Genomic DNA, 27147 nt, shown 5'->3' with positions numbered 1-27147 from the left:
CAGGTGGTAGGGTATCTTATGCATTTTTGAAGTTATCAAACATTTACTGAGCACCTATCAGAAAGAACTTAAGGAATGTATTAAATTTAAAATAAACAGATGAGAAAAAATGGACAAAACAGGTATTTCAAGTAGCTGCTACCTAGATTTTTTAAAAAAAAACTATAAATTCTTTAATAGCTTTAATCATAACCATCAATACACTGACTCAATTGTAGTGTTAGATCAGTTAGAAATTTACCTTTTATCAAATCAGTATTTTTTTGAAAATTGTTGATAAAATGCAACAAATGAATCTAGGGTGTTACTACATTAGTTAAAAGAACTTATAAAAAGCCACGATTTGTGTTTATCTTTGTTACCCTAGGGTTAGCTCAGTGCCTGGCACCTAGAAGCCCTAACTGTCTGCTACATCAGTGGTTAGATGCTGGAACACAGGAACACTAGGAGACACACAAAGGCTAACCCTAACCCACAGGAGGATTCCCTCGGATATCTGAGTCACTTACAAAGCGTGTCTTATGTGTCCATGTTTCCATATACCCTTGCCATTCCAGACATGCATTTCAAAAGTAATATAATAATTAGAACACATTACGTGTTCTGCATTTCTTCAGTTACATTAAATGTTGTTTCCTGATTAAACAAAGTCTTTGTAAATATGCTTCAAGTTGCATAAAAATAGAAACTAGTCAACTGATGAGTACTGAAACAGTAAAGGAGAAAGGTTCCACTTAGCAAGTTTCTGGATCTTTTCCATGGTATTGAAGACCACTACCAATGTACTAGATTTCTAATCAACAACACGGATTAGTTTACCAGAGAGAGGTTATCTCATTGCTTATGATGTCTTCATGAATTCTGATTCAACATTTCTAAGAATGTATCACAATCCTGTATCTTTACAGTGTTTTCAGTAATATGTCATTTGGCAAAAGTGTAAATCATATGTTGAATTGTGTACTAAAGGGTTCCTGATAGAGTATTTTTCCCAGTCTGAGTGTTCTTATATAAACTCAAGATGAAGACGTTTCTACAGGGACATGAGGCCCGAGGAACTGCCAAGTATGAGAACTCTCAGGTCGACTGAGGCATGTGCGTTACTGAAGACTTTCCTTCAGCCATGACACGGCGAGAGTTTCATGTGGTGAAAACCCTCCCACGTCCTGGAGTGACGCTCTGTGAGTGAACGGCCCCCATGTCTAGTTCACTGAACTGCTTCTCCAACTTGAATTACCCCTTATTCCCAAGTGGCTTCCTCCACCTGGTAAGGACCTGCAGCTTTCCTCCCTGGCTCACCCCAAGTTTTCTGCGCACACCCAGGCTCGAGCTTTGGCTGAAGGCTGCAGGGCTCTCCCTGGGTGAACTACCTGGTGCCTCTGGTGGTTCTAGATGAGGCTGAGGTTCTTCCTCATACATCACGGTCACACGGTTTCTCTCCAGTGGGCCCCGTGCCAAGATGGCTGGGGGGACAGCATCACTAACGGCTATTTCCCGCAGAGATGACATTCGTAGGGTTTCTCTGCAGGGCGAATGCGCTCACGCCACTTGAAGGATGAATTGTCACTGGAGGCACTTCCGCAGCGTTCCCCTCCTGCATGGGCTCCCTGATACAAACAAGAGGCAGCTCCCTGGCTGAAGGCTTTCCCACATTCGTTCACCGTAGGGTTCTCTGCAGCGTGAGTGAGCACGCGCTGGGTCACTGTTGAGCTGTGAGTGAGTATCTCCCCACTTCCAACCTATTCAAAGAACTCCTCTCCAGAGCGAAATCTCTGCTAGTGAGGAAGAAGTGGGAGGCCACTAAAGGTTTCCCATATCCGTGTATCTATTCATTTTCTACACACCGACTCGAAGATGATCATTCGGTGATCATCTCTAGTTAGAGTCTGCCACAGCGGTGGCATTCACCAGGTGTGTTTCTCTCCTGTGCAGCGTGTCAACTGCAGAGCTATCTGAGGACCTGTGAGGTCTTCATCAGGTTTCAAGCACTTTATATAGGGACAATATTTATGCAGCTGTCCTCTTGTAAGAACTCAGTTACAGTTTTGAGCTCAGGTTATGCCTTTCTTCCCCAGGTTCCAACCATCGAAAACTTTCCGCTGAGATGGCACACGTTCCCTGCCCTCAAGCTGAAATCCTGCCTTACGCACCCGATTCACAGGGCAATTCCAACACGGAGGAACAGGTTCGCCCTTGTGGATCTTACCACGACACTAGGTGGCTCCTTCCTACACGTCTTCTACGTGGAAGTCAGGTCTTGGCTTTTAAGACTTTCCTGCTGGGACTCTGGCCTTGGGGAAATCTTCGTTGCCCCACAGCTCTCCCCCTTGAACCAGCTAGGAAGTTTCCTCTGATTTTCAGAGCTTATACCCCTAGGATGTTCTCCAGCCTCACATGACATTGAGGTTGGTGCCCCCACACTCTGCAGAGCTTCTCTCTCTCCAGCAAAAGGCCAGGAATCTGTATTTTTAATAAGCCTCTACTTCCAAGCAAATCTTAATGATGTAAATCCCAGGGTTAAAATTCTAATTTCCTTAGAATCTCAGGTTACACAGCAAAACCTCAGGAAGGCTCTCCCTAGCCCCGGGCCCAGGCTGCAGTCCCAGGTGTAATCTCCCGTAAATGTCTGTGCTTTCGTTTCCACAACGCTCCCCGCACTGTATTGCTATTAGGTGTTCAGTGCCTGTCTTCCCCATGAGAAAGTATTTGTTTCTTTCTCATTGTATCCCAAGCCGCCAGCAGAAGGGATATCCCTGTATTTGTGATATATAATTTAGACAAGCTGAAAGCAGGACTAGGATTTCATCACTAAGGAGTTCCTAATGACAAGGAAGATTCTCAGTCCACTTAAAAGGTAGGAAACGTAGTCCATGACTTTAAACAACACACAACTGCGAAGACAACTGTATCACTTGCTCATGTGAACAAGCATTCTTTCCTTGTAGCATTCCCAGAGTCCACTTCTTCCCGTGCTTCCTTCCGGGACATTGTCTTTACTGTCTGTCCTCTAAGAGTTCATCTTAGAAAAGCAGTTAGCATCACTTCAAAATACTACAAGTTTTAAATAGTTTTTTCTTTACCACGTTAGCACGTCCCTCACTGTAAGTGTGTATGTGTGTGTGTCACACCATGCTTTGTGTATCTGAGCTTCCTCAGAGTACTCCAAGTCAATAACTCAAATGCTTCCTCCCGGCAAACAATGTTCGGCCTGCTGGTGTAATCACAGTGTCATTCGGCAATCATTCTCACGTTGCCTTGACACAGGAATCCCTTTTAATTTAAGAAAAGGAATGTTTTCCGGGACCCGGGAGCTTACCTTCCCAGGGTCGGGAAAACTCCACACGAATGACAGAATACTGCAGTTTCAAGTCCTGAGAATGGAGGCTGCTCCCATACATGTGTCTCCCGCTAGTGCCCAAGGGCTGACACCCCCAACAGGTGGTGCAGCGGATTGTGTACCATGACAGGGACAGAGGCCAAGGTCACAAATAACCACAATGCCAGGAAGAGTTGCAAGTGCCACAGGAGAGAAGCAAACATGTTCTGCAAGCTCACGAGGGAGAGAACACTAAGTGGCTGTGTTTCCTTCGTTTTAGTCAGTGGCACTGCTGGACGCTTTGGAAGTGAATAGACTGGTCAGCCAAATCACTAGTGGGGTACGGATCAATCTGCAAAAACTTTATAGATATAGGGGTACTATGGATAACTCCCCTCATCCTATTTTTTAATTTTAAGGAACTGAGATACTCCTGGCAGTACATTTACTACTTGGGGGACAAAAAAGAACTACTAGGAATACAAATGGAAACATCACTGGGGAGTAAAAAGTAATGTGAGAAATATCTGTTAACGCTATTTTGTGTATAACATAATATTTCCACAGTGTCCAGCTTTCTTAGTCACCCTTATTACTAGTCCTGCTTATTATTGCTATTAGCACTATTATATTTGTATGGTATTAGTCTTTCCATCCTTCCCACCAGTACTTACTGAGTCCTAATTATGTCCCAGGCACTGAACTGGGCCTTGATATAGAGTGGTGAATGAAACGCACCTGGTTACTACACACTCACACAAATAACTACATAATCACAACTGTGCTATGTGGAGGAAAAGTACAAGGTGCTTGCTTGCCTGGGAGTGTCAGAGCAGTCTCTCCTGAGGAAAGCGTGCTTACGGCAAAGCCTGCAGGAGGAGGAGGAGCGGAGCTGGTGTAGGGAGCAGCCCAGGCGGGTGGGAGTGTTTCAGGAGGAGGGAACAGCACATCCTGAGGGAAGAACACGTGCAGAGGAGGGGACATCACAGAGGACATCAGAAATTCCAGAGATCGGGAGGAGCTAGATCAGACCCTTGAAGGGCTTGTTAAAATTTTTGAACTTCATCCTAAAAGCAAAAGATTTTAAAGCAGGAATGTGATATGTTGAAGTTTCAGTTTAATCTGTTGCTTTGGCTGCTGTGGAAAACCAAGAATGACGGGGCAGGAGGCACAAGCTGTGAGGAGACCCATGGGAGGACCCGCGTGGTGCGCCGCGTGGGGTGGCGGCAGTCGGATGGCCCAAGGCATGTTTTAAAAGAGGAATTCCAAGAGTGTGGTGACGGGGTAGAGGTCTAGGCTGAGTGGCTGAGAAGGAAGGAGGTGTCAAGGATGATTCCCAACTTTCCCAGTTGAGTAGATGGGGGAGCCATTTACTGAAAGGAGAAGATGGAGGAAGAGCAGATGCAAAGGCCTGATGACGAGAGAAGCTGGAGATGTCTGCAAGGCATTCACGTGGAGATGCCAAGTAAGATACTAGAGAACCAGGCCTAGAGCTCAGAAGAGAGGTCTACAGACAGAAATTTGAGGGCCCCTGGCAGGTGGAAAGCATTTGAAGCCATGGAGGTAGGTTTGGAGGGCAGGGAGGAGGAAAGGGGAGAGAAGAGACTTAGGTACCAAGAATCAAAACCTGAGGCTAGTCAGTACCTCACCTTGTGAAAGCCCTACATTTCACACATAAACATTTGCATGTCAAACGAGGTATCGTACCTCATTATCATACTGTATTCTAATCTCACATTTCAGCAAGAATGCGGACACTCAGTTTTAAATGACTGCATGCAATCCAAACCGACAACATTCAGAAGATAGTAGGGTCCCATTGCCAACATGGAGCAACCAACCAACAGGACAAAAATCTGTGTTTGCTCAACAAATCACACAGCTTGTCTTCTGGAGAAGGAGCGTTGCTGCTGAGACTGCTGTTTTTCACTATTAACCAACGGAACCAACTAAGGGATCCCAGTTAGAAGGACGATCAGCCCTGTGTGAAATCCCAAATGTATAAGCAGTCCCAGACCTGCAGCGGGAGATGAAGAGCCCAGTGGAGCCCGATTAGCCGTGTTCGAAACCACAGGCATCCCTGAACCCTGCAGTTCCCGGCAGGCCTCGCTTCTCTTCCCTCTTTCAGCCTGATTTCCCACGGCTGCCCCCAACACTCCGTCAACAAATCTTTGCTTGTCCACCTCTGGGCCTTTGTCCACGACAGACAATGTGCTTCTGCCCACACCTTCGCATGACATCTTTCCATCTCTGATGCCACCTGATGTCTTCAGGTAACCGTAATTTCTCCCTTTTTAATATTCCCATAACCAGTTATTTGTATCTCCCCAGGCACTCGTGCTTTCCACCCTGAGCTTAGTTATTTGAACATATGCTGTGTGTTCTCTTCCAGGCTGTAAGCGCCCGGAGGGCAACAGGCATGCCTTGTACGTTTATGCCCCAGATCCCAGCAAATGCCTAAGCCTGCATCACTCCAGCAGAGAGGAAGAGGAGCGCTTATTTCGAGGCATTTCTTTTCAACCGTGATTCAGAGGATGATGATGTTTAGCGACTGATGTATTTCCTCTTGTTCCCACCATACAAGCGAATGCCTCATGAGAACGTGGACTGAACTGTTAACGCTGTGAAATTCCTAACACTCAGAGCACATCCAGAATTCTGAGTTAGTGAACCAAAGGGAAGGATCCATGCAATAGTTTCCTCTTCACCAATGGTAGGTGTTCCAGGACCAAGAAAACATAAATACACATTTTCAGTCTTCTGTGTGGTCTCGGATAGCAACACCCCGCTGTGAGCTGGGGACTGATGGCGGCAACTCCATGGACACTCCTCTGGTTCTAAGGCAGGCCTGTTGAGCTTGCTTGCTGTCCCTCCTCCTTCCTAGTGGGGCTCGTCCCGTGACCTGCTGTCTAACGCCTCACGGGCATCAGGATGTTTTAACGTCTAGCACATCGTGTGTGAGCCTCTGAAAGATCCAAGTGGTCTCCTGGCGAAGTGTGACCAACAGCAATCTTTAGAACTTCACAGTACACGTGAGATCCAAGTCAAGATGCTTTGGTATGGGACAGCGCCCCAGGTGTGTGTAAGGCACTGTTCACACGTGACGCTGGAGTAGTGCTGGGGGAACAGCGGCCCCATCGGCACCGCCTGGGCTTACTTACCTCTCTGGTAACAGAGGGAAGCAGCATCGCCAGATCACAGAACTTCACAGCATCCTCTGTTTGCTTAAGGTCCATAGAACACTAGAAATGGGACATAAACAACGTTAAAGGTAATCTCATTTTAGGTAATAGATTCAAAGTTATCTTAAAACAGCCGTCTTCATTACCTTGGCAAGGAACATGTAATTGATCTTAGAAAAACCAGGGCACAGATCTTCAACCTGATTTTAAGGGAAAACGGAACACAGAAAAACAGGGTGATATTAAAACAACAATACCCAGTGAAGAGGACATGTTTCAGTAAATCAAATACTAACCAAATTGACCTAAGAATTTAGGTTGCTTGTGTCACATCTGAGTCCTTTTTATCAAAGTATCCTTTGGATGCAAATACAGCTTTTTAGTTTGACCAATAAAATGAAATTATGATTCTGGTCATAAAGCTTCTGCCTCCCCCCACCATGCCCAGACAGGTCCTGTAGGTGTCACAACTCATTCAGGAAGCGAGGGTGGCGTGACTGCTCCCCCACGGCGGCATCTCCCACCACGTTCACATTTAATTTCTTTAATCTCAACATCTTCCATATGAGTTGAATAACATCTGAAGTCCACCACCTCCGGTACTGCTAAAGAAAAGGCAGATCCTTGACACAACCAGCCCAAGCAGGAGACCTGCTTGCTGAGTTGAAGCAGTGGGAGTTATGAGGGTACTTTACGCCTCATCTGCTAATCCCTATGTACCAGTTCCTTCTCTTTATCTCCGGTAAGTAAGAATTCTTTTGGGTGCATGCTACAGCAGTCAGAGAGCTCTTCATAGACCCTAACACAGTCTTGCCTGAGCCGGCTTTTGCGGTTATGAGGGCCTACGCATGTAAGCTCCCAACCCGGCCCCGGTGTCCACCCCAGAGGGATGCAGAGCCCAAGAGAAGAGGAATACTTTTTAAAATTTACAAAAAATGTCTGTTTTACAAAATGCAAACATTCCAGACAGTTCCAATATTAAAAACTAGAAGTGTCTCTGTTCTAATTTTATTCTGAATTTCAATCTCATTCCCCAAGTGGTAATCACTACCGTTTGACATGTATCCTACCACACCTTTACCAAGAATAGAACTCCCCCCAAAAGATAATTGGTTTAAAAATAATAAAATGGGATCATTTTCTACATATTGGTCCAAAACACTTTTCCACAGCATATTACACATTTTCAAGTTAGCATACACAGATCTACTCCATTGTTTCTAAGAGCTGTATTTTATACGATACATAATTAAATTAAGCATTCTCTTAGACATTTATTTAGGCTTATTGCTCACGTACTAATAAGGATGAGTGAACATACTTACTCCTACATGCTTGCGTACATGTGTGATTATGTCTGTAGGAGAGACTCCTAGAAGTTGAATTCTGAGTCAAAGCTACATTGTTTTAAAGATGGATATCATTGGGGGGGGAACCCAAGACCCCGGTGCTGAGGAGCACTCGGACAGCTTAAGCAAGTCTGTCTCTGGTAAAGCACAGCTACTCTCTGCAGAATCTGAAAAGGAGGGGTCTTGAAAGGGGAAGGACAAAATCTCTTGGGAGCCAGACTGGGTGTAACTCTTTAAGACACAGCAGATAAACTGTGGATCTGGCCTCGAACCTGCAAGGCTGCTGACAGACTGGAGGACGCTGCAGTTCAGTCCTAGCCAGAACTCTGAACGTCCTGCAGAGCCGTCCACAGCGCTGACGGATTCTGGTGCTCCTGCTCCTCCTGTCTTGTCCAACTGTTTCCATTTCAGCTCTCTGAGTTTGCTAAGTGCATTTCTTGAGCTATTCTAATCAGAGAAACCTATTGAACAATTGAACAAACCGAGCTTGGTTCAACTGTAAGTTCTTCCATGTTCAGTAACTGTACCGAGCTGTGTCCAAATTCTATCTGGATAACTTGTCCCAAAATATGTAAACAAGCAGCTTCTTACTAATAATGATGAGTAAACATACTTATTCCTGTATGCTTGTATACATGTGTGATTATGTTTATTTAATGTTGGCATTTTAATTCTGTATATATACCTTCACACTCTGTTTAATTTACCAGAGTGATTTTAAATCAGAACATCTCTTTTTGTTTTCTCATGGTTAAAAAAAAAAGGCCCAAAGGAACACAGGCCTTCTCTGAACACCAAACAACTTAGTAGAATGTTCTAATTAAAGGGCAGTTTCCAGCTAGGCTCTTAGGATACTCTGCAGTGTAACACCTGGCGAAGGCTAGTGTGGTTGTTTGCTTGGTCTTGGCTGTCTGATTCCCTGGAGGCGGGAGCTGTGTCGGTCATTTCTGAGTTCCCTACATTTGACACTCTGTTTGTTCCAGGTATGTCCTTAATAAACATCGCTGAATAAATTAGTTTTGCTTTAAAACATCTCATAACCTTGAGCAGCAGCCCCCCATCATATCAGCATGCAGAAGAAAGCTCTGAAGCTGGTGAAACCACTAAGGGAGATCTGGGGATCACTGCAAACAGTGGGCAGATCAGGGTGGCCTATCCCCCAACCTCGTCACCTGTCATCTACCACACACATCCTCATGTTCACAGGAGCTTTATTCATAACAGCCCCAAATGAGAAATAATGTAGCCCTGGCTGGCGTAGCTCAGTGGATTGAGCACGGGCTGCGAACCAGGCATTGCAGGTTCGATTCCCAGTCAGGGCACATGCCTGGGTTGCAGGCCATGGCCCCCAGCAACTGCACATTGATGTCTCTCTCTCTTTCTCCCCCGCTCTCCCTTCCCTCTCTAAAAAGAAATAAATAAAATATTAAAAAAAATAGTGTAAACACCCATTAATAGATACATATATATAAGAAATTGTGGTATATCCATATAATGGAATATTGCCCAAAACAGAAAGGAACTACAGATACTCCCAATAAAATAAATAAATCTCAACATGCTGAGATTAAAGAAGCCAGATTATGGTGAGCCAAAGAAGCCAGGTACACACAAAAGTACAACTGCTACAATTCCACTGATATAGACTTTCAGAACAGGTGAAAGTAACCTACAGCAACAGAAAGCAGGTCAGTGGATGCTGTCACAGTTCCCATGTCAGTAAAAGGGCAGGGATAAGTCTCTCAGGACATGAAAATATTCTGTATTTTCAGAGTGGTAGTTACATGAGTATAAAGTTATCAAACTTCACTGAATTGTACACACTTACATGGTGCATTTTATTATGTATAAACTACACTTGGATATAATCAGAAATTCTGAAATAATGAGCCTGCTTTATGGCCTGAGCTGACGGTTTTTTAAAGTTTTCCAGATGATTCCAATATATAACCAAAGTTGAGAACCAGTGCCTGAGGGAATAGTGCCAGAACGTTTGATGAGGTGGGAAGGACGCTATAGTTAGAAACGACAGGGGGCTCACAGACGGCTCTTGGTCGGATGCCACCTCCCTGGGTGCTCTGAGGCTGTGGAGGACAAGATTTCACCTGTTACAAGAGCTAAATAAGAGCAGCTAACATTCATTTTTGGTTAGAGCACTTAGTGTGTTAGACCCCGGACCAAGAAAATCACATGTGTTATTTTATGCACTCTTCACAGAGACCACGTAAAGTAGGTACGGGTGAAGAATGTAAGATGAGGAGAAATATAGAAACATGCCTTGGTCGTACAGACAGGGAAGGCTCGGGTCTCAAACCAGCCGATTCTAAAGCCAGTGCTCTTGATCTCTACAGGTCCGACTGGATGGCTCTGGGGACACACTCGTGGCTCCTGTGAATGCTCTCTGGAGGGGCAGAGTAAAGGGAGGGCAGGAGTCCTACATCTGGGCTCCAACAACATGGCCTCCGGGGGGGTGACTCCCCTAAGGTGTGTGGGATCTGAGGTGAGTCTGTTTCCCGCCCCTCCTCTCCACCTCCCAGGTGCCTTAGCCCCCCACTGCCTTAGCCCTCAGCACTCTGGGCTCCTCAGCACCCTCAGCTGCTGCAGTAAATACGGGGTGGAGCAGTCCTGATGGCCGTCACTCTCTTAACACAGACCATGGAACGCATTTTCAGTCAGAAGCTAAGTCATGACTGCATGGTGAGGTCCCCAAGATGGTCTGCCAAGGTGTTCACATTTTAATGAAGTATAAATTCTGTGAGCTTTTTAGAGGTGCTGGGCACTCACTAAGCAATTCACTTGTACTAAGTTATTTAATCTTCACAACAAAGCTGAGGCAGGTACTATTATCTCCACGTTATTGATTAAATTGAGACAGAGAGGTTAAGTTACTTGCCTGATATTAATCAGCTAGTGAGTGGTGGAACTGGAAATCAACCAGGTGGTCTGGTTCCAGAGTTTGCATACTTACCTCTACATCAGTGGGCCTCTTACGACTTTTAATTTCATTTGTATATCAAAGGTACATTAGCACCTTAAGAACTTTTGTACAGTGTCCTGACAACCTGAACCACAATTATAGATTTGCTACTATGAAAAAAAGAGTTAAGTTCCAATGACACTTTTTCTAAACTTATGTAAATCATTTATCTGAAACATATCATGATCTTATAAAATTTAAAATGGGAGAACCCCTTCTCAGTGGTAGAGCCAAGGGGTAAGAAACGGGGATGACGCGGCCTTAGACGTCACTCTTATCTCTGATTTACCACGGTGTGCCGCTGGGAAAAATTAAGTTCCTAGTCCTGATTCCCTCTTTATGAAACAAAAAAGATCACGTTAAATGAAAAATAAAAAACATGTGGCCCTAGTACTTTTATTCCCAGCACTCTTTTCCACTGGGCTTATGTTTAATCTTGGGACACTTTAAAAATTTTTTCTTTTTAACCCTCACCCGAGGATATGTTTATTGATTTTAGAGAGAGAGGACGGTGTGGGGGGGGGGGGGAATAGAGAGAGACTGAGAAAGAGAGAGAAAGAGAGAGAGAGGGAAACATCCATATGAGGGAGATACATTGGTCAGTTGCCTCCATATGCGCACCAACCAGGATCAAACCCACAACCTAGGTATGTGCCCTGACCTGGAATCAACCCTGCATGCTTTTGGTGTACGGGATGATGCTCCAACCAACCGAACCACCTGGCCAGGGTGTCAGAAGACTTACTTTTCCCCACACATTCTAGTCAGCCACCAGCCACCGTTCAGAGGTGGAAAGTGCCATGAAACCTGTTTCTCACTTGAGACTATGTGACCTCCAAATTTCCTCTCAGTTCTACAGAATCGATCCTTAAAATACCACAAAAAACAATCAGCATGTACAAGAAGTTGGACAATACAGGTCAAAGTATGATTCTGTCTATATTGTTACAAATCTGAAATTGTAGGTGGGGGAAAAATACCTTAGTATCTATAAAATTCTGTAATTGGTTCCAGACAAAGGTGAAGGGATTAACACAACGGGAAGCTGGTTATATGGGTGGGTATACTGCACACTTACATGTGTGCACACACACATTTCTGCTCAGAGTTTTGTTAGCACAGCAATCATACATTTTAAGACACAAATGAAAATACTGATTTGTTCTAACGCCCCCAAAATGTTCCATAGAACTGCCTGCAACTTATGGAATGGCTTTTAAAATAACTCTTCCTTTTAGCATCTTTTAGTTCTTTAAGATTAAACTGTTCGTATATTAGGCTAATCAGGAGTATCTGGGACCAAGTCTCATAGTCAGAGCACAAATTCTTTTAAACAAATTCACATGGCCCAGAGAGTCGCTCTTGGATTTGGTAGTAAGGCCTGTTGTACCTGAAACCCAGGGCATACCTAGTTGTTGTAAGAAGTACTTTAGATTTAAAACATAACTCACATTATGAGAGGCTCAAAACAGAACCAGGATTCACACCATTAGAGATCTACACGTGGAGGAGAGAAAAATTTCCTTGGCAATGGTAGGAAGGACAGGTGCAGACAGTAGCTGGTTTGACACTCAAAAAATGGAGAGACAACATATACCTTAAGGAAATTTTGTAAAGCTTCTTGTGTAGTTGAGGACGGTATTTTTCCAAATAGAGTAGCAGCCATTTTTTTCTCAATCCAGGTCAGCCTTGAGACCTGCAAATACAGAGCAACATCACTTTTAGAAAGTTGGCATCTTTTGAATGAATAATCTCTCCCCAGTTACAGGTTTGTGTATGTATCTATGTCCACATAAGCATATAAAACATGTAACGACATACCCATAAATAATGTATAAGAGAGATACCAGCCTTATGGTATGAATATTTTACCTTCCTTTTTTATAATGCTAACAAACTACAAACTCTGAATGCATTGGTTACAAAACCAACGTGAAGTACTCCTAAGAAGATATGTGTTCAGTGACGGAAAGGGGGTGGGGGTGAGGAATAATGCTGACCTTGCCTGTTCATCTGACTGGCGATTCTCAGGTGACTGCAAATACCTCTTGGCGCGAGTGTACGAGCTGCAGGCCCCGCCTTCCCTCTCTTCCTGCCCGCTCCAGCTGCCAGCCTGCCCCAGAGGGCGGCTCTTCAGAAATTTAAACAGAACAAGGATTCTCAACCGAGAGGGAGTGTGGAGTGAGGGCCCAGTGTACCTACTTACAATCCAGGAGGAAAGTTCTTTTTTGTTTTCTTTAAAATGTTTTTCATTTTCCCCGAATATGAATATTAGATGTTTATCATAAAAGATTCAGAAATGAATACTTAAAAGGGCCCTGATGCTCTTCCCGACCCCGTCAAGCGCCTTCCTTCCCAATTCCACCTTCTAGGTTCCTGGGCAGCCACTGACCTCGATTCAAAAACACTGTTCCTTTGCTTTTGCACACAGTGTTACGGATGGCTACATTTATTTTTTGCTTTAAAAAAAAACACCAACTTTATGAAAATGTGTTATTTCCTTTGCTGAGGTTTTTTTACTTATTTTTAAAATAATTTTTTATATTTCGATTACAGTTGACATACAATATTATATTATTGATGGTTTAAGCTGCACAACTTTTTCACTTAAATATTACAGTTTTGAGATCTTATCCTGGCTCAGTATAACTGAAGTTCAGTCACTTACGGAACTGTGAAATACTCCATCATTTAAACATACATCAACAAATTTTCCTCCACTCTTTTGTCAATGGACATTTGGGTCGTTTCTCTTTGTTTGCTCTTAGGAACAAGGCTGCAAGAGGCATTCTTTCCTATGCCTTCTGAAGCACATTTGCAAGAGGTTCTCTAGGGTAGGCACCAGTGCGGGTCATGTGGTAGGCAAGTGGTCAAATTTAGAAGATACCACCCCACTGTTTCCAAGCTGGCTGTGCCAGTGTACGCTCCTACAGCAGTGCAAGAATTCCTGTTGCTCCACAGCCTTGCAACATCTCACGCCGTATTTTTAAATTTTATCAGATGAGTGAGAAGGTAAAAATGGCATGTCATTTTGTGGTTTTAATTATTATTTCTCATTATTTCTAATATCAAGATTTTTTTTTTTTTAGCTCTGGTTGGTGTGGCTCAGTGGATTGAGCATGGGCCTATGAACAGAGAGGTTCAATTCTCAGTCAGGGCACATGCCTGGGTTGTGGGCCAGGTCAACTGGATGATGTATCTCTTGCCCATTGACATTTCTCTCCTCTTCCTCCCTTCCCATCTCTCTAAAAATAAATAAATAAAATCTTAAAAAAAAGATTTGCTTAAGTTGCTTGGTCTTTTAGGTTCTAATTTAACTGTATTATGATCAGAAAAATTGTATGGTACCGATTCTTTAAAATTTATTAAGACTTGCTTCATGACCTCGTACATGGTCAATTTCATAAACATTCTATGTATGCTTGAAAATGTGTATCCTTCACTAGTTAGGTACATATTTTCATACATGTGTCTTAGATCAAAGTTATTAAATGCGAGGCTCCAATGTTTACAAACTTAAGACACTTTTTTGTCTTCTTGTTCCATTCATTACCCAAAGAGGTGGGTGAAAGCTGACCACTGCGCAGTGTCCTTGCCTTCCAGGCGTTTTTCTCTCTCCTCCACGTTTCCCATCCCTTTGTTCCTCTGTGCTGCATCCCAGGTAGCTTTTTCAGATTTATTTTAAAGTTTGCTAATTCCCTCTCTAAGGGTACCTATCTACTGCTACAATTTTCTATTGAGTTTTCTTTTAACACCAAATAATATACTTCTTTATATAAAAAATTGTTTCATCTTTTTCAACTGTACCTGGTAATGTTTATAGTCTTACGCTCCCCATCCATTCCCCCTGCCCCTGCCCAGTTCCTCTTATTAAAACACACACACACACACAGATAGGTAGCTATTTAATGTCCTGTGTTCTATGTTTCCAAAATCTAAAGTCCTTTTAGATCTATTCTGTTTGTTGTTGTTTTTGTTGATCATCTTTCCTGATGGCTTATTTCTTGTGTATTCTATGGTTCTTGATAGTGCTGGGCCACTCTGCGAGAGTTTCATAAAGTGAAGCTACATTCCTCCAGGGAGGACTAACATCAGCTTCTGCCATTTGTCTACAGCATGAAGATCTGGTTCCACTTTGCATTAAAATTTCCTTCTTGGGTTTTGAAGCCTAAACAAATAATATACATGTAATAATATACATGGAGTGAGACTGGGTCAATGGTTTTCAAAGCTTAGTGGGGTCTCCGACCTTCAGGAAGACTTAGATTCTTAAAAGTGGCATAATAAAAACTGCTTATAAGAGATTGTTTGAGATAGTTATAATCATTAGAGCTGTTAGAAGAAGAATTTGAGATAAGGAGTGTGAACCATGAAATGCACATCTGATACGTAGCAGGGGTTCAATAAAAGCAAGTTTCCCACTTCATCTTCAATTCTCTTCAAGCCCCATTCTAAAAGTTTCCTTTTTCGCTTACCCCAATTTTCTCGTCCACAAATAGTATTTCTCTTCATTGTAATTTTTTTCATGCATCTCTTAAGACATATTTTCATATTCTGTTAATTTTCCATAAACTAATGTCATTCAAGACACTTGGTCTTAGACTTACCAGCCACCATTATTTCTATATATCTCATGTCCCTTTCTAAATTAAGTTTCTTGATGACAAGGACAGTGTTTTATTTATCTTCTGGCCAGTGAGCCCATAATTTATACTCAGTCAACTCTGAATGAGAAATGTCCTTGCACAGAACACAGAGCAGTGCACCAGGACAGGCCACCTGTACACTGGTGGCAGACGCCCCCCTGAGAGAGCACAAAGGGCGAGAGACAGTGCGACTGCTCCATGGGGAAATGGAAAGGCAGTAAAAGGAGAAAACACACATACTTACGTAAAATCTTACATTATATGTAACAAAATATATGTTATAAAATATAAATATATAAACTCATAAAATATGTCTTTTTACTCTATTTCCATATAGTAGGTGCTAGGTAAAACAATAAAAGAATAATAAGTAAGTCACTGAAAATATATCATGCAATCAGAATGTATTCAAGTAAGATTTATAGATAAAAGAAATCAACTTACAGCGTAACAGTATCTCCCCTTGAGGTAATACAAAAAAGGTTCTTCAGGTAATAATTCGATTGCTTTATCTAGATGTTCCTGAAAGAAAACCCCAAAGAAGTATCATCTCCCAAGATTTTGAGGAAGTGTTGAATGGAACCGCACCCAGTAAACTCAAAGGAGCTTTACAGTGTTGTCCATCCTCCTCCTCAGTCCCCATCACTGACAATTAATACGGTTCATTATTACCAGTTAATTCGTTATGAAAAATGATTGCTCAGAACAAGAATTGGAACTGTGACTATGATTTGATAAGGCTATGGGTAATTTAAAGCCAAGATGTCACTATAGAAACAGAAAACACTCAGTTGCATTATTGTCTGCCCATGACACACAAATATCACACAATTAGGGTGTGATGGAGGAAAAAATAGCAGAACTAGGTGGCAGAGGGATCTACCCCACCGATGCTGTCAAATAGTTACAGGGAGGTGGGAAACGACTCTGTCACTGTAATTATTGGCCCTGGGGGGGTTCTTTATTGAGCTATTACAACTGCAGGCATAATATAAATGATATGTATTGCATTACTTATTTCATTCATCTGTCATGGTAAATATAAGCCCTAGATTGGATTCTACTCCTCTTGTGAGTCAGTATGTAGAAAATGTTAACTAATTAGTCCTGGTCATGTTTACAGTATTGGTGAGCTCATGACCAATAGGCTAATCTTCTATCCTTGAAAATATTATACTCATCTACCAGATGACTTTTTTCAGAATCTAGAATGATAATAATCTTTAATTGCCCCAAGAGTTTGATTCCTTTTGGCATAGTACTATTTGAAGAATGCCATTTCATGTAAATAAAAAAGATAAATTCCTAGAGATTAATTTGTTGAATAATTTGATTTAGACCTATTAATGGAACATATGGCTACATTACATCATTTGTAATATCAAGAAATACCTTGAATTGATGTCCATAGTTGATTTTGTTTTGTAAACCCTCAAACTCAGATACATAGCCACACAAAACCGCATACCTGAAAGAGGTACAAACAATGGATATTGTGTGAACTTTTAATCAAATACCACCGAACATAACAGTTAAAAAATGTCTCCGAAGCATTCTTTAATATTTAACAAAAATATTCATGTAGATGCAAAGGCCCCCAAAATAATAAATATTTGACATTAACGTGAGGCCAGCTTCCTCATCTATAACTGGGGATGCTAACACCATCTATCTTGTATATATGCTGTGAGGGTAAATACCTAAAACACATGATTGCTTAGAATACGGCCTGGTATACAGTGAGTTTCAAAAAATGCAGGCTACTACTATCACCATCACCAACAATAAAGTCACAGAGAGGATCTCAGAAAAAATCTAATCATATAAGTATTAAGTTGAAAAATATATTGTATCAGCCCTGGCTGGTGTGGCTCAGTGGACTGAGCACCAGACTGCGAAGCAAGGGGTCACCCCTTCGATTCCCAGTCAAGGCACATGCCTGGGTTGTGGGCCAAGTCCCCAGTAGGTGGGCATGAGAGGCAACCACACATTGATGTTTCCCTCCCTCTCTTTCTCTCTCTCTTCCCCTCTCTCTAAAAATAAATAAATAAAATCTTTAAAATATATATATATTGTACCAAGAAATCCTTGCTTCTTCAATAAAAATAAAATATTCATGGCCTCCTTTAATGTCATTTCAAAACAAAAATAAATATCATGACTAAAAACTAAATAGAGTCAAAGATAATTTGAGAATATGCTTTTCCAAGAAATTCCCCGTGTCCTTCAATCCTTCCATGGAAACCTGTATTATTAGAATAGAGAAGTCCATGGATTATTTACTTTTTTCCATTGGGAATACAAAGTTTACATAAATTATAAATAATTTATAATCAATCAATGATTATTTATTGATTATAAATTGGGTGTGATATTTGTTCAGTAATTTGCTTACTCTAAAAATTGGGGATATATTACTTTTCACATTCAGAGTGTTTCTGTCTGTTCAAAAGTCTTTGGAGTATTTATTTTAGAGTGTTTCTGTCTGAGGCAAAATATTCATTTACTTAAGTATTTCAAAAGTAGGTGTTCACTTTTACTTGCATTGTCATAACTGAACTGAAAAAGGTGACTCTAAGTGGTATTTATCTTTGTTGTTTCTGTGGGTAAGCATAACTTTTGAGTATAAATATGAAGCAAACAATTTTCTCCTTTTGGAATGGTAAGACCATTTCTGGATGCAAAAGATCACATAATTCACATAACTTATGCACAACCAATGAAATGGCTGCTTTTCAATGATGACTTTTCGATCTCTTGAATTTTCAGTTTCTACACAATCAATGGAACCTGTGACAGCAGAAGCAAGAGTGATGGCCAAACCAACCTACTAAAAGTGATGGGAGAACTTAACCAGATGAGGAGATACTACTACTTGCAAATTGTAAAATCAGACGGCACTTCACCTACATCTCTGCAGCCACCAGAGAATTTAAGGAAAGATTCCAGGAAAAAGACTCTCGAGCTCACTCATGACAACTGCTATTGTCACCTCCAGCCTCCTCATGTTTTTTGACATGCTCTCTGTCACTCTGTTCTGTCATTGCTCTCAAAGAGTTCCAGAACATGGAGCAAAATCCCACAGGACTGCATCTCCAAACTCCCAGCTTTTGCCATGGGTATCATAATGTATTTGGACTTAATACCTTAGGCTACTTTCAAAAAATAAACTTTTATTTTAAAATAGCTTGTGATTTACAAGAGAGTTGCAAAGATAGTACAGAGTTCCCATATATCCATGTCTGGTTTTCTCTATTTTTTACATCTTAATTTACTATAGTGCATTTATCACAACTGCACCAATATTGACATACAATATTGATACATCATTTTTACAATGAATCAACATTAATAAATTATTAACTAATCTCTACTTTATTCAAATTTCTATCTGTTTTTATCTAATGTCCTTAAACTTTGACATTGTTTCTCCATCCCTCCCCCCATATTTACCCCTATTAACACCTTGTTCAGCATCTTTTTTAAAATTCATTTTTATTGTATTTTTTCAATACCACTTATCTCCCTTCTACCTTCCTCCCCCCTGCAATCACCACACTGTTGTTCATGCCCACGAGTCCTTTCTCCTTTTCGCTTGACCCTTCCATCCCCCAACCTCCCCACCCCCTGAGCTGTCATCCTGCTCTCTGAGCCTGTCTCCATTTTGCTTGTTGGTTCAGTTTATTCATTAGATTCCACATATGAATAAAACTGTATGGTTTTTGTCCTTCTCTGACCAGCTTATTTCACTTAGCATAATGGTCTCCAGGTCCATCCATACTGTCTCAGAGGGTAAAATTTTCTTTTTTTATGGCCAAGTAGTATTCCATTGTGTAAATGTCCCATAGTAGTTTTATCCGCATAGTAGAAAATCTTTGGGGTTACTACTGTCATCCATCATACTCCCTGTTCATTTTAATTTGTGTTATCTTGAAACTTTTATAAGCACACCTTCCATATCTTCACCCATGGACAAAATGACTAAGACAAGGACCTGGAACTCTAGAACCATCCCCAGACCGACAATCATGTTGTCAGTAGTTATTCTGTCGAATAACTGAGGCCCCAACCTTCCTGTCAGCATGGATAGCCCAGAAGCTTGCCCGCATTTCTACATCTCGTTCACAAGGGTTTAAGGAGTGGACCTGCCTTAATGCCTTCTAGCAAAGAAATAAATTTAAAAAAAGATCATGTCACATCTTTAGAAAAGTCTATGCTGCATCTACTTGAATGTCCTTATCCACAGAGTCACAGAACAACCTGACCATCAACACTGGAATCAGAGGGAAAGGTTCTACGTTCACTGACGTACAGCGGTGGAATCAATCTTCTGTTTCTGAAAATGAGGTTGATACATGCCGTTCTAGGCTTTGACAGTGTTCTCACCACCTTTTCTCCGAGTTACTCCGAGAAAGAAAAACACCGTGACTTATGAATATCGTCATATGAAATAGGTACAGTTTTCCCTTATACAACCTGTCACTAGAGTCCTGTTTTCCAGAATCCCTTTGAAGCCTGCTTCTTTAAAGTCTAAAGCAGTTATTTATCTCCCTACATACCATAAATGCAAAGTTCACCTGCACTCTTGTCCCGGAAGGATCATCACTCCTTTTCTACCTGTGTCTCTGGGTGTGTGCTGTGTTTTTTTCTAGTATTCATCTTTAAAATGGTAATTTAAAGTTTCATTTCCTAAACTCTTATGCTGATGGGAACTCTGAAGGAAGTTAGTTCACAATATGGTCTATTACCTCCATCTAGAGGTCGTTCTAACCACACGCATTTTGACAAAAATTCTTTAGTGGCATTGATGTGGAATATATTTAATAATCCACAAACATTCTTGTTTCAATAACTACTATAACAACTCCATTAGCTTCCCTGCAGCACTTCTGACCAAGCATGAATGCCATCTATACTGTGAGAAAGCAGAGGAAGAACAATGTAAGAGAACCCTGAGTATTTAAGAATATAAGGTTTGCCTTGTTTTTCCACTTATTGCGTGAACACTGGTTACTAATCTACATATCACACACATGCACACATGTGTGCGCGCACACACACACACGTTGCCTTGCTTACCCTATCTATAAAATGAAAAGAAGCTGTCCTGCGAATCACATGCTATGAGGCATATGGACATAATTTGTGCACAGTAGAGCACAAAATATGTAAGACATTATTTATAATTAAGGTCAGGCCACTTTGGCTAACAAACTGCAAATTCATTGGTGGTTTTAGTCTCTTGATTCCAGAACAGAAAGCTCATGTAGCCTTAAAGTTACATGAAGATGAAAAACAAGCCTTTAAAATAATGCTGTTTTTCAACTATTCCCTTGATGTTCATCTTTTACAATAATTATCCCTAAAGACTGCATCTTTTATTTCAGAAGGAAGGCTCGTAAACCATCACATAACCCTGTAAACGGTGGGCCGGCTGGCAAACACGTTAGACTTTGGGGGCAGACAGACTGCTGCAACCGTCCCACTCATGGTTGGGCACAAGTGCAGGGTGGGGCCGTGCTCCAATAAGACTTCACTTGCAGCAGAAGGTAGCTGGCTTTGGTCTGTAGGCCAGTGTGTCATTTATGCTGAATGAATAAGAAAATGTCTTAACAGACTAACAGAGATTCCAGCAGAATACGACCCTTTCACTACATTTTATTTTAATAATGGAATTGGTAAACCTAAATTTGACCCATTGCTTCTCAAGTTTTAATTTTTTTTCATCACCCTAAACCTCTACTATTTATATGAATATGAACTCTTGTATTCAGTAAATATATTATATACATTTCAAGAATCTAGACAAAACTGACATTAGAATTTGTTACATTTTAATCAGCTGATTAGATTTTAATATTTTTTACTATTATAAAAGCTGATCTTGAATAAGAAATATGTGGAACACAATTGGATCATTACTATGGGTATGTGTTGATAAGACTTAACTTCGGGGTTAAATCCCGTGGTCATAAAAATAACAATTTGTTCACAACAAAAAGTGTAAAAAACCCTGACGAACAAAGGAGAAGCAGCCAGGTTAATGCACTAGAGACTGGGCAACCCGCTCAGGGAGGGTTCAGCTCCATCTGTCCTCAGAAGACAGATGTCATGGTACTTACGAAGCCCCCAAAGAAGAGTCAACATTTTCCCCTGTGACAACTTGGAAGCTCACACTGGTAAGTGCCCTCAAATTGAGAATGAACATCAAATGTACATTTTTAATGTGATTCTTCTTGGATGCAGATGCAATACGGGCAATGGGAGAGGAGAGCAGAGGAAAAGCAACCCAGAAGGGGGAGAAGAAAGAGGAGGAGGAACAGCTTAGTGAAGAGAAGAACCGGGTGTTCTTCTGGATCTAAATCTAGCTAACTAGCTCCCAAACACCTCCAACATCAAAGGAGATGAAGAGAGTGTGGCTGGATCAGTAAAAATTCATTGCTATTACTATTAAAAGTAGAAGAACATAAGTACCAAATGCATACATGTTAACTTGTTAATATTATTATACAAAGTGGATAAGAAAGGTATAGTTAGCTATAGAAATAATAGCCAAGAAACTTATATATTGGGGACATTATTATGAAGATATGTACCGGGATGTTGACTGCAAAATTACCTTTCTGCTAGAGTTCTGGCAGAGGAACCCAGGGCACAGGACAATACTGATCTATTAGCTACTCCAATTCCTAAAGCAAGGCAGTCTACTATGCATGCGTGACATGCTAAGAAAATGATTCGCAGGTACTCCCAGGCTTAGCCCTTCACCTCTCTCCAGGCTGTCTAAGAGAAGGCAAAGAATTCACTGTGGGCGAGATACATGGAGTGAGAGTTCTATGAAGAGAAGTGGTAGGTACAGCGGGGTTCCACCTCTCACCTTCTTATGGGAGAGGGCAGCGGGTAGGCTTACATCTCGTATTAAGGCAAGTGAGGGCAGCTTCAAAAGACCTCTTGTTTTGCATGTGTCCCTTGGAGTTTAGGGGACATAAAAAAATGATGACTTCTGCCCAGGGAAGTTTTGAGATGAAAGTTTGTGGGTGGAGCCCCCCCTGCTTGGTGGCAGGGTCAAGAAGCACGTCTGCTGTGGGGAAACTGGGTACATTTCCAGAGTTGATGGGGCAAAAATGAATTTCCTGTGGGACAGATGTCGACCTGTGGAAAGGGACACATTTTGAGAGAGATTTTGCCTCAGAGTGCCCCAGAAGAATAAAATAATCTCGAAGAAGAACGGATTTCTGGAAACTTAGGTCTAAGAGAAGGCTCATAATTAATTTATTACTATATCTTCCTACTACCTAAAGTACTTGTATTGCTAGGGAGGAAAAAAAAACCTAGGAAACTAAAAAATATTACAAAAATGCAACTACAAGTAAAAGGAATATTGATTAAAAATATTTCTTCTTATTTGTGCTTTATAATTCTATACATATGAAGAATTCAAAATAAAACATACTCAAGGATAAATTTTTTTTTGCTCCAAGGACATTCACCTACACCCATCCCATTCATTAAATATCCTTTGTGTGAGCTTTCTTATATTATAAACAGCTTTTCTTTGCCCTGCAGAATTTGCACACCTTTACTCATCAAGGTATGAGAAATGGCTGATGAGCATTTATTCTGTGAAGCATTCTTTCTACATTTGAATTAGAATCACAGAATCATTTTAGTATTTGTTTTCAAATAAAATGCTATATTAAGTTAGTTTTAATTAGAATTCATCAAATTGAAAGCCACTGAACTTGATAGATTTACTTATGAGATGTTCAATGAAAGTTTACCTTAAATATACTTAAAATATACATATTAAAAAATACATGAAAATAAACAGAACAAGAACCATTAGTGTTATTTACTAGATATATTTTTCAGTGAATGTGAAAGGTTAAATGGTCAATCATATTTTTAAATTTCATTGTAATTAACAGAGGCACATTAGAATTTTAAAAGACTGCATAAATTCTATGTACTTACCACAGATGACAATGTCCATTCATGGGTGCTCTAGTTATAGCTTTCTCACCTAATGTCTTTCCTGAAAGATAAACGTACTGACACTTAGTTCCTCGATGTGAGTTGGTAATGGGTAGATTATTGATTTAGATGAGTGGTTTCCAAAGTGTGGTCCCAAGACCAAAAGCATCACTTGGAAGCTTGTTAGAAAGCAAATTTTGGGCCACATAGGAGACTTACTTGATCACAAACTCTGGGACTCAGCAATGTGTTCTAACAAGTCACCAGTGATTCTGATGTATGCTCAAGTTTGAGACCCACCAGACTAAGCGATGTAACCAAGTGCAAGAAAAGTCATTCAGTTATTGTTTAAAAGCATTAACAGAAATTGTTTTGTAACTGACTTAACTAACATTTGTTGAGTGCCTTCTAAGTGCCATGTTACGTGTGCTTCTGGGAGCAAAAAGTCAAATAAGACACAGTTCTTGAGTTCCAAGGGCTCACAGTAGGCATATAAACAAGCCTGTAAACAAACAAATTACATGTAAAAAAATAAAAGCAAGGTAAAAAAAAAAAAGCACAGCAGAGAACAGAGTAAGTAACTCCACTAAACGAGCAAGGGAAGGCAGCCCGGAGAAGTCTGCACCGTGTCATTCACAGTAAAAAACAGGCTCAGTACGTAAATAAGTCTCCCAGATCATTTTAATTAGTTTAGAATAACTCTTAATAATGTAATAATTACTTTGAATAGAGGTTTGCTTATTGACTTGAAAAATCCAAACGCTTGCAATAAACCTGTACCACATTCTGAAAAATTTTTCCAAAAATGGTCTATTTTATTTTATACCATCTCCTTTTTCCCAGCTCCACTTTCTTTTTCTTTTTTCTCTTTTTTGCCTTGGAAAGAATATTCAAGGACTCACAAAGTGCCCCTCTAAATAAATAGCTGAGATAATGTTTATAAATCTTTATAAGAGTTATTCTCCTATTTGTTAATTTGTTAAGGTGGTAATTTAGAGTTCTAGCCACTAAGAGAAGTACTTTGTGCAGAAAGCTCCATAAACTGGAAAAAAAATTAAACAGTAAAGTATTTTAATAATAACTGATATTGCATTGTGGGCATATATTAAGAGAGTTTGTAACTCATAAATAAACAATTGTAAAGCATAAATACTTTTTAATGTGCAAACAATACAGCCAAATTGACATTGTAGCTATGTTGCCAAGTGAACACAAACAGCTTTTAGTACACTACCACAAGCCTACAATGCAGGAGAGAATAGAAAAAAAAAGCTGGGTAATATACAGTCTGGTTTCACAACCTCATTTATGCAGCTGAGGGCTGGGAGGAAAGACATTTCCCTTACAGAATTGTATTTGGTGACCTATTTGAGGCATTTGTCTCGATCGTTTAATTCTGGAAATTATAACAACGTTCCTTTAGATATAAGACTCACATTTTACATCTAATACAGGTTATGATCAATCACAGCACTTCAAAAAGATGTACTACAAAATGGTATATCCCAATTTGAGCTTTATGAAGGAATTTTGCATTCTCCAGGAACCAAATCTTCCCTCGGGTAGCAATTTCAAGATGCTATCATGAGAAAGAACACTCAGCACTCTTCGTCCCTCATACCGAGTTCCAATGTCCCTCAATGGCTGATCTCAGCTCCAATGTATTTCCTTTGCCATCACCAAACACTTATGACCTGTCCACTGAGTGACAGTTGGCTGCCTCCGTATTGTTCTACACAGGAAGTTCCTTAGTGTCCCACTGTCTTGATCATAGTTACATCTCTCTTCCCCTCCCTCCTCTCCTTCCCTTGACCCTTCATTCTACCATTGCTCCTGGACTCAGTAATTTTAAATAAATATTTCTCAAATGCATAAGAAAAGCAATGTTTTAAATTTACTTCAATATCTAAATGAACACCTCTGAGGCTTCACTGCTTTTTCTTTGACACAATAAACTTTTTTTCTTATTTTGGGTACATCCTACTCTAATCTATACTCCACTCTTTTCTCTAAATTTCCTCCAGCCTATTTCTTCTTCCATTTTTACCAGCTCATACATTAACTCGATTAAACTCCCACTCCATTTGGAAACAGATCCCAAGCAGTTTTACCTACGTGACACCATCGCCTCCATAGGGAAGACTGCCCCGCGCCAACGTCCGCCCGCGCTGCCATATCCTCCTGTTACACGCTCTCTGCACACAGGCCTCCTTCTTTACTAGCAACGTTTTCCAGTTTGTTTCTTTATGTGTACGATTATTTGAATAATACTGCCTCCCCCACAAAGCCGTAAGGTCCTCTGCAGTCAGAGAACATGTCTATTTTGCTATACTATTTCTACCTTGAAATACAGAAGGAGACCTAATGCTTTGGGTAGGATTTATTCCAGAAATGTGAGGTTAGTACAACATTCACAGATCAATAAATGTGATTCACCACATGAACAAAATAAAGGATAAAAACCACATGATTATGTGAATGATGCAGAGAAAGTATTGGATAAAAACCCAGCACCCATTTATGATAAAAACTCTCAGCAAAGTAGGAATAGAGGGGACATACCTAAACATAATAAAGGCCATATCTGACAAACCCACTGCCAGCATCATACTCAAAGGGCAAAAACTACAAGCATTCCCCTTAAGACTGGGAACAAGGCAGGGATGTCTGCTTTCAGTTCTCTTACTCAACACAGTACTAGAAGTCCTAACCATAGTGATCAGACAAGAAGAAAAAATAAAAGATCTAAACTGGAAAGGAAAAAGTAAAACTATCCTTATTTACAGATAACATGATATTGTACATAGAAAACCCCAAAGATTCCATCAAAAAACTACTAGAATCCAGTGAATGAATTCAGCAAAGTAGCAGGACACAAAATTAATATCCAGAAATCAGTTGCATTTAGTATATGACAACAATGAAGTAACAGAAAGTAAGAAAACAACCCCATTCACAATTGCTTCAAGAAGAATAAAATACCTAGGAATAAACCTAACCAAGGATGTGAAAGACCTATACACAGAAAATTATAAGAAACTGAAGAAAGAAATAGGAGAAGATACAAATAAATGGAAGCACATACAGTGTTCATGGGTAGAAAGAACTGACATCATTAAAACTTCCATGCTACCCAAAGCAATCTATAGATCCAACACAATTCCTATCAAGGTTCTAATGACATATTTCACAGACCTAGACAAATATTTCAAAAATTTATATGGAACCACAAATGGCCCCACATAGCAACAGCAGTCCTGAGAAAGAAGGACGAAGTTGGAGGAATCACACTTCCTAATACCAAACCATACTATAAAGCCATAGTAATCAAACCAGCATGGCACTGGCATAAAAAACAGACACACAAATCAATGGAACAGAATAGAGAGCCCAGAAATAAACACACACATTTACAGTCAATTAATATTTGACAGAGGAAAAAAGCACATACAGTGGGCTAAAGGTAGTTTATTCAATAAATGGTGCTGGGGAAATTGGACAGATATGTGCAGAAAAATGAAACTAGACCACCTTCTTATACCACACACAAGAATAAATTCAAAGTGGATTAAAGACTTAAATGTTAGGCCCAAAACCATAAAAATCCTAGAAGGAAACATAGGCAGTAAAATCTCAGATACTGCTTGTAACAATATTTTACCTGCTATATCTCCCCAGGCAAGGGAAACAAAAGAAAAAATAA

General features: G+C 40.5%; 1 protein-coding gene across 2 annotated transcripts in view; it reads right to left on the bottom strand.

Annotated features, from left to right (window-relative positions):
* The window catches only part of RMDN2 (regulator of microtubule dynamics 2), a 63373-nt gene that overhangs the window by 841 nt on the left and 35385 nt on the right, over positions 1 to 27147 (bottom strand). For both annotated transcript variants that reach the window (XM_028516331.2, XM_036027875.1), the window contains exons 5-10: positions 23445 to 23505; positions 16863 to 16938; positions 15915 to 15992; positions 12422 to 12520; positions 6645 to 6698; positions 6478 to 6558 (exon numbers count right to left, since the gene is read on the bottom strand). In XM_028516331.2, the coding sequence (XP_028372132.1) occupies positions 6478 to 6558; positions 6645 to 6698; positions 12422 to 12520; positions 15915 to 15992; positions 16863 to 16938; positions 23445 to 23505 (449 nt within the window). The remainder of the gene's footprint in view (positions 1 to 6477; positions 6559 to 6644; positions 6699 to 12421; positions 12521 to 15914; positions 15993 to 16862; positions 16939 to 23444; positions 23506 to 27147) is intronic.

The sequence above is a fragment of the Phyllostomus discolor genome, chromosome 6 (genome assembly GCF_004126475.2).
Source record: "Phyllostomus discolor isolate MPI-MPIP mPhyDis1 chromosome 6, mPhyDis1.pri.v3, whole genome shotgun sequence".
Lineage (NCBI taxonomy): Eukaryota > Metazoa > Chordata > Mammalia > Chiroptera > Phyllostomidae > Phyllostomus > Phyllostomus discolor.
Note: the sequence above shows the minus strand (reverse complement) of the source record. Positions and strands in the feature narration are given on the sequence as shown.